This window comes from Glycine soja, chromosome 19 (assembly GCF_004193775.1).
Source record: "Glycine soja cultivar W05 chromosome 19, ASM419377v2, whole genome shotgun sequence".
NCBI lineage: Eukaryota > Viridiplantae > Streptophyta > Magnoliopsida > Fabales > Fabaceae > Glycine > Glycine soja.
This window is the reverse complement of record NC_041020.1, coordinates 47,647,296-47,655,762: the sequence shown is the minus strand read 5'-3', so window position 1 is coordinate 47,655,762 and position 8,467 is coordinate 47,647,296. Positions and strand designations below refer to the sequence as shown.

Sequence of the window (8,467 nt, the reverse complement as noted above, 5' to 3'; positions counted from 1 at the left end):
TGGAAATTAGAAGTGATTGGGTTGGGCAGCTGGAACATAAGGAACTTTGGGCCAAGCCCAACCCAACGACGTGCAGTGTGCACTCAATCCAACCTAACATAAGAATCTTAGCATGTTTAGATTCACATCATGAATGCCAATTCAAACACGCACTGGTTTGGTTCTGGCCTTTGTATAGCAACATTGTATATTCTCAGTAGTTTTGTTGAGACATACACATAAGAAAACCCCTTATTCTCATTTTTTTATTTATTTTGATAATGTTTCGGATGCCTCTTTCTTACGTATAATTCTTTCGATTTTACTTTATTTTTGGAAGGGCAGGGGATTTGATAACAATTTAATTGAAGATAAATTCGCGTAAATGCATATATATCACGGAGACATTGAGGAAAGAGAAAAAAATTACTTTAATATTTTGTTTTAATTAAATACTATAAAATATACTTTAGATCACTGGTAAATTAGCTAATAATGTTATAACACTTTAAACACATCCCTTTTTTTTTTTTTCAGTTTCGTTGGGTATGAGTATCCGAAACAACTTACAAGACGTAAATTACTCAATGAGTTTTACCTTTTCTAGTCAAGTGTTTTTCACATACACAATAATGAATCAACTCCTATGACAGTTAAGAACACAACTATCTACTGACTAAGTGTACCAAACTTTGTTGGAACACGTTCTTTTTGTTCCAAGCTAGAAGGGAACTAAGTGATGACATTTGATCACTGCTGCACCATGGCATTCCTAACATGAAAAGTACTTACGCCAACATGGTAATAGTTGACAGATTAAATTTGCATCAGCTTCCTCTTTTCTTTTATTGTTTTCCATAACTTGATTGAATAGCATCTCCACTGATCAGAAGAAGGCAAAAATGAACGAGATGATGGATGAAATTTGGCTCATCTGAAAATCAGATGATGGCATGTATTATCACAAGGGTAAGGACAATCAATGGCCTTAACACCTGCTCGATCGAAATACCAGTCTCCAACAGCCAGAGCAATTGCCTGTATATTGTCAATATCTAAACATTAGATACATTAACATCTTTAAATTAAAGAGATTTATCAGGGTGACTTACAAACACAAACCACAGCAATGTTTTATTACTAGCAAGCAATCACTATTAAGTAACATATTCCTAAACCATCTATAACTTACCATAATGTTTCTACAGGTGAATCGATGTTCTATAGTGAGTGCTATAGGATTTAAGTCATGTTTGGATAAACTTCTCAATAGGCACTTATAGAAGAAAAAAATAAGAAGTTAAAATGGATTAAGCTTCTCCCGAAGTTAAAACTAACTTATATATAAGCTAATTGAAAGAACTTTTCTCATGTAGTTTCTCCAAAAGTTTATATTAACTTCTGCATAAGTTTAACTTATGGAAGAACCATCAAATATTCGCCCTCCTCTTCTGTTTTCTTTGAACTTTTCAATGGCTACAATTTACATTAGGAAAACAAGCTCATGTCAACATGTCAAACTGAAATTGCATTAATCTACAGTGTCAGGCTCACCTTGTTCCTAATAACAGGAGAATTGTCAGCAAACCATGTATCCTGCCTCTCAGTTTGGCAGTGAGAAAAACAAGAATTAATAAACAAGCCATTCTGCTTTGATCTTGAGAAGTATTTAATAGCATTCAGCATATGATTCCTGAATCCTGTATCAAAGAGAGTGAAACGTCTCAATCGACTGAATGATTTATTGAAGACTTCATTCCACTTGTCATCAATGTTATATCTCATACATCATATTACCTTGCAGAAATTGAATTTGTGGTCCAGTACATTTAGCATGGTTTAATCTACATTGTTGCCAATAGCCATGGGGATCTGCTGATGGAGGAGCTAAACTGGACTGGATCTGAGGATAAGCAGGAAAATTTATTTATTTAGCCTAATCTGTCAACAATTAATATAATGATCATTATTCCCAGAAATTATGATCTATTACCAGTTAAGACTACCAGTTGATAAAGTGAGAAAATTAACCTGCCATGAATCATAAGCAGCATTAAGAATGAATAGCGGGGTCTTAACACTGGCAATCAAGTTTTGAGGAAAGAAGCACTGAAAAGGGATAGAAAACAAGTCATTGAAAGTTCAATTAAGAGCAATCAACAATGATGTATCCGTTTTCTGCAAATTCTTTCAAATGAAACTGATATTCCTAAGTTTTTGGTATAAGAGAAGTCAATGATTACCGAGATGGGATCAAGGTGATTAGTACAAATTTGTGGCAGATTCTTCTGTGCTCCCTGCAATGATTAAACATATATTTATCAGCATGCCTTGAAGCTTATACTCATGTAAACTGGCTGAGTTTTGAAACCATACAAACTGTTTGGAAATTGGAATCGTCTACATGCTGTTTTAATTAAAAAATGGTTTTCAAAATAAAATTTAACTGCTAATAATATGATTTCCTGCTCAGGTTCAGCAAAAACCATGTCAAAGATTATTGACCAAACAGGATATGTCTAACACAATGCTTGAGTAAATTTTACATTACATTCAACATTAGCTTTTGGTTCTATAGTTGATGAACCACATACTATCAGTCAATTCTCAAGAGAACCATGAAATATGGAAGTGCTTTCTTAATAGATTTCTTACCTGCAATCCTACAACACCACTGTATAAATTCCTAAGGGTATGCCCTCCAGATACATCAATCCTATAATTCCAAAGGAAACAACAATAAGTCACAAATTTAAGAACAAAAATTCTATGATGATGGTGGAAATGGCACTGAAAGCATGAAATACTTCAGTTTGCCACTTACACATCAAGAAACAACCCAGCATCACTAAGACATTTCACTTTGGTGGTCCTTGGAAAGAGACCACGAAATTCATCACAATGAATAATAGTAGCCAGGCCACCCGCAGAGCATCCCGAAAGAAGAGCCTGAAGCAAAATGAGATGTACATAGCATGAGATGAAAGATTACTGAAATAGCATTATATATGTCTATAACCTGATTGGCAAAACGCATTCCTTTTGACATCAAATCTTCCATTGCAGCTGCCCAAATACGCTGTCCTCTGAATTGCAGTTCTGCAGTCTATTTGGACAAACAATTTATGCAAGTAAATATCGTGGAATAACCCTCAATTGATCATATATATATATATGAATGTCAAGTCAATTCAAGGGGCATATGTCAACAATGCTATTTTCTCTTTCTAATGTCTCACTCATGCAATTTTCTGCTATCAAATTCTGAATTTCTAAAGCTAACTTTTATCCAAGAAAGAGATGTGTCGACAACTTGGCCAAAATTAACTATTTCAGAAGAACTAGAGTAGTAGACTAGGAAACAAAAAGAAATTAAGCATAGGCATCTTGCGTTCTCTTGTAGGGTGGTTGAATAGGTGGAAAGTATGAAGGAAGAAATTGGAACAAAAATCACTTTATATTTTCGTGGTACAATAAACCCATAAGAAAGTGGATGTACTTCATTTCAACCTGTTTTCTAATTCCATTTTCACACTTCACACCTACTCAACCAAGAGAGCCTAGAATCTATATTCCGCAAAATTAGTCCTCTGTGTGCATTTAAGTTTTTTCCCTTTGTACTTCGTGTTGGATTTACTTTTGTTTAACTAACAGCGTAAAGAGTCTTACACTACCAGTAAACCACATGGACCACGAATTTTAAGATTTGTTGAAAAATTCCGTTGCAAATTTAAAACCATGGTTACTACAATGACTTGACATTGACACTCTCAAACTGTACTCATTATACTAAAGTGAACAGTTTATAAATGCGATTCCACATATAATACTTAAATTTGTAAAGCAACAACTTTTGTTATTTCATCTTCTTTAACCAAAAATATCAATTTAAGAACACCAAGATATCAAACTGTACCTCATCTTCACTATCCCCAGTAAATGAGGCGCCATCACAATAACGAAGCTTTACTCTATTCCAATTGAAAAAATCTACAAACATGAGAAACAAAAACATGAGCAAAACGGCTATGCCTATGACAAGAAAAAAGAAAAAGAGCAGAATTTGAGCACTCCAGATAGTTAGTTCAATTGAAGGGAAACCTGGATTTTCTTCAGCCTTATTACTTAATATTCCAGTAAAAGGTATCTCCTTTTCCATGAAATCTGATGATCCACGCCGGGTTTTCTTGCGATAAACACATGTTCTAATATTATTACACCATCCACCACCCTGCAACAGAATTTTCACTTGAACACCACTATAAACTTATACAGCACAGAAGGGTAGGGAAGTAAGTTGATCAACAGTTCAAACTCAACACATAATGCCTTAAAAAGAAAGGAAGAAAAAAAATCTCAATGACATTTGGGGATCCTAAAACTTTTATTTCTAAATATTTTCAGCCTTGTCGTGTCATGTGACAAAAATGGGATTCCAACAACACATTCACAAGAAATGCTTCTGAAGTGTCAAAAGAAAGACTTATCAACCTTTTGCAAGGCATATATTATTTGCTACACAAATCTATTACAGAAAAATAAAATGAAACAGAACAATTAATTAAAGAGATCAAGTAAAGCAATACCTCTAAATTAATAAGCCAGCTATTTGCTCCTGATCCATATCCCCGATGCCAATGATAACCAGGCAATGTTCCATCCAAGCAGACTGCCAAAGCCAAAGAAAGGAATTATATTTAGCCAAATTAAAGGCAAAGTATACTCAATTATTGTTAAAAACTGCGACCTATTCCAAAATTTTCCGAAAAAATATTGCAGTTCCTTCATGTAGAAACATTCATACTTTAGTTAGTTGATAATTAATGTAACGGAGAGACAAGTGCAAGAATTTAGTACAAGTGGGAACAAAATATGAGGTTGACAAAAATAGGTCAAATTAATTATTAGTACCGATAATAACAGATTTGCTTTAAATAGCATGCTAGCATCCAACACTTGAATAAATACTCACGAGCAAACAAACGATCAGTGCATAAAAATTTTAAGAATTGGAACTTGTACGAAATTAAAAATAAGAATAAAAAAATCAATCAGACAAAGTGCATTCCAAGCAACAATCGAATATTAAAATGAAAAGAAGGCAAGGTTTCCGGGTGGTACACAAAGAAAATCAAGCAATTATATACTTGAACCTGTTTCATAAGTTATTTTAATTTGTTTATAAAACTATAAATAAATAAAATAAGGTTGAAATTGAAATTAGATTATTACCTGCTCCTTTAGCAGCAGCATTTTGAATAAGGGTGAGTCCTACCAGCAGAAGATTATTTCTCTCGGTCCCGGCGTAGGACAAGGAAGCTTCATGAGCCTCTAATAAAGACAACTCTGTTTCATTGAAGTGATATTGTTCATATCCTACGACCCAGTTGCTGAAAACAAGTCCTATAGCAATGCCAACCCACAAAACTCTCTCCATCTCCATGGAACAAATTAAGACAAACAAAACAACACTGTACGTACTTTTTGTTTCGCTAACGAAGCACACCCAAATCTGACATTGGCAACAGATGAAAAGCCATTTTTGTTGAAAATATTTTTCTTCTCTTGAATTTCGGAGCTAATCAAGGAAGAGTTACGAGGTGGTAATAATAATAATAATAAGTGAGATAAAGAAGAAAATGAAGGAACAAGTGAAGAGGTGGGAGATTAATACACACACGACACGACAGTGTTTGCCGGGTTTTTATTGCTGCACGTTTCGAATCTTATAAAGTTTACGATTTTGCTAAATATACATCTCACCGATCGTGTCACGGACGCTCTTTCTTTGCACTTTTTTTCTTCTTCATGCACTGATATTATTCAATGAGGCTACGTAATCAAAAGTTTAGGACAATGTGTAAAGAGTTACTCTTTTTTTTCGATACTTGTATAAAGAGTTACTAACTTATAATAAAATATCAATGATTATATAGTAATGATGCAAGCAAATTAAAATGTCAATATACCGAATCAAAATTAACTTCTTGTTTAATTTTTGCATAATCTAAGTAAACTTATATGCGCAATTCAAACTAAAATTTTGTTACAAAACAAAAGTATTGTCCAATTATCATATATATGCATGGGATCAAACGCCAATAGGGTTTATGCATTTTGGTTTGTGTAAGAGAAGAAAAGAAAAAAGGCAACCTAATATAAAAGTGCAGTCTGATTTTACTGAGAGCACGAGACATGACGGTGAGGTGTGCGGTAGTTGTGTCGTTCTTCTTAGTTGTCAATAAATGATCTACGGCGTGGCCACTTTTGTTGTTTTATACTTCTTTAGTTCTCTTCTTTACTAATTTATTTCTGCCCATGATCGTCTCGTCAGCCAGAGAAAATAGAAAATCGAGTTTCATAAACCATAACATATAAAAAAATTCTTTTATATGATAAAAATAAAGTTTTGGCACAATTTTGTCCGTTTATATGAAGAGCACTTTGAATATTTTTTAACCATTTTTTTCATTATTAAATATTAGGAAAAGGAAAATAGACGTTAATGATTTTAATATTTGTTTGTTTGTTTGAATTCATGTATTAATTTATTTATTATTATGCATTTATTTATTATATTGATGAATTTATTTTATAAAAATGGAATATTTTATTTTTATTTTAAAAATGAAAATAATTAAATTCAAAATAATTTAATATTTTTACAAATTAAAAGTGTTTAAATATATGCATTCATTTATTATATTTAAGATTTTTAATTTTTTAAAATAATAAAATAAAATAGAATTTTTTTATTATTTAAATAAAATTGTGTTTTAATATCTTTTCCTAAATGAATGTTATTGTTTAATAGGCCGTTGAGATTATTAAACAATGACATTTAGATTGAGAAAATGTCTTCAATCAATATTTATTTTAAATAAAAATTCATTGAAAAGTTTGGTATAAAAAAGTCGTTTAAAAGTATTTACTTTTGTAACTAATGTATCTCATTTTTAAAAATTATTTAATGTATTTTTCAAATTGAAGACTTTTTCGTAAATTATAATTTATTGTTTGATGAGTGATTGAAAAGTCTTTATTGTTGTAATTGATCTATTCTATTTTTAACATGTGTCACTTGACTGATGTGGTATTTAAAATATGTAATATTTTAAATATTATAGTACTAATAAAAATATTGTTTACACTTTAGTTTGAAATATTGTTGCAATATAATATTTTTAATGTGAACTGTTTAAAATCTTATGGTACTAATTGAAATATTTAGACGTTTATTTTAAATATGTTTTAATGTTATATTTCTTGACATATTTATGGCTCCTTTTTGTTCTATAATGTGTTTAAACAATTGTATATACTGTTTGTTAATTTATTATCTATTTTAAATTTTTTTAAGGTTATATTTCTTGACATATTTATTGTTTAAATAAATTAAAATAAAATAAAAAATAAATATTAAAAAAATTACATATCTCTTATGTTCATTTTTTTTAACACATTACATTAACACCCTTAACATTTTTGCGAATTACACACAATACTTCTTTTTTATTTAATGTTTACGAGAACCTTTCTGATATGTGGTGTCATTGTAATCTTTATGAGTTTAACTCTTGCAACCTTTGGCGTACAACTAACACCAATTTACTTCCTAAAATAAAAGCGCCAAATTACATTTTCATGATTTTCACCCCATGGAAGTTCCAAATTGTGGTTGAGTTATCGGTTAATGTAGCCGTATTTTTTCGAATTAGCATAATTAGCAAAACAATATTTGGAAGAAGACATGGGGTACCCAGTTCAGAGTTGCCAGACAAAATCAAAGAAAGAAATTGAAGCTTGAATTCAGTGCATGGGTCCATTTTGATCACTTTTCTAGCTAGACGCAAAGCCAACTTAGCCAAGTGAGGAAACTAGCAAATTGGTTTTATTATTTTCTTTGGGCCATACATATATACCAAACTTTAGCCTAGCGGGATCAAATATGCGTTTCTTTTCAATTTCCATTTCCCACTCAAATGGTTAGGTGGATGAGTGGTTAGTGTTACAACGGCAAGCACCTCATGAGCCCTAGAGCCACCCAAGCTTGTGCACCCGTTGCGTGTACGCAATTTATCCCATTTCCATTTGTGCCTACCACTTAGTTACTGTGTTGTACATTCACTCAACACACTCTTTTCCAAGCTTAATTAACTCCATTCGTTTGCATTGAGGCCAGTAAACCACACTTTGGTGTCATTTACTCATGCACTTAACTTGTTTCTCTCAATGTGTAATTCTTGCTGTGTTATTGGAATTTAGTTGAATAGGGACAATAATAATAATGAATATAACAATGATAATAGCTAGATATAAAAGTAACAATAATAAAATTGAGTCTAATAAAAATAATAGTAATAACAATGTCGATGATAATGACCTGTAGGAATAATAGTGGGTGAGAGAAGGAAGAAAATATAATTATTATGTGAGAAAGAAAAATGAATATTTTTATCTTTTCAGTATTTATGTGATTTTAAATTAA

The 8,467-nt window shown here is 31.7% G+C and overlaps 1 protein-coding gene across 2 annotated transcripts; it reads right to left on the bottom strand.

The window, feature by feature from the left end:
* Positions 1-453: 453 nt before the first annotated feature.
* Positions 454-5,663, bottom strand: LOC114400067 (pectin acetylesterase 10-like). Of its 2 annotated transcripts, XM_028362331.1 has the most exons (12): positions 5,212-5,646; positions 4,566-4,648; positions 4,081-4,210; positions 3,896-3,969; positions 2,999-3,085; positions 2,804-2,928; positions 2,635-2,695; positions 2,223-2,276; positions 2,011-2,088; positions 1,777-1,882; positions 1,534-1,679; positions 454-1,017 (listed from the first exon to the last, which is right to left on the bottom strand). In XM_028362331.1, the coding sequence occupies exons 1-12, from the start codon at positions 5,420-5,422 to the stop codon at positions 910-912; spliced, it is 1,263 nt and encodes a 420-aa protein (XP_028218132.1). In that variant the 5' UTR covers positions 5,423-5,646; the 3' UTR covers positions 454-909. The 2 variants fall into 2 exon arrangements, with proteins under 2 accessions (XP_028218132.1, XP_028218133.1); XM_028362332.1 differs by lacking the exons at positions 454-1,017; positions 1,534-1,679 and having other exon boundaries at positions 1,794-1,920; positions 5,212-5,663.
* Positions 5,664-8,467: the final 2,804 nt, after the last annotated feature.

Bases quoted from the DNA above. Each gene is read 5' to 3' on its own strand.
- LOC114400067 (XM_028362331.1), bottom strand. From the start codon at position 5,422: ATGGAGATGGAGAGAGTTTTGTGGGTTGGCATTGCTATAGGACTTGTT. The intron at 4,211-4,565 runs GTATTGCTTTAC...ATTCTGTTGCAG, and splicing joins GCTGGCTTATTAATTTAGAG to GGTGGTGGATGGTGTAATAA. The intron at 2,929-2,998 runs GTTATAGACATA...ATTTTGCTTCAG, and splicing joins GAATGCGTTTTGCCAATCAG to GCTCTTCTTTCGGGATGCTC.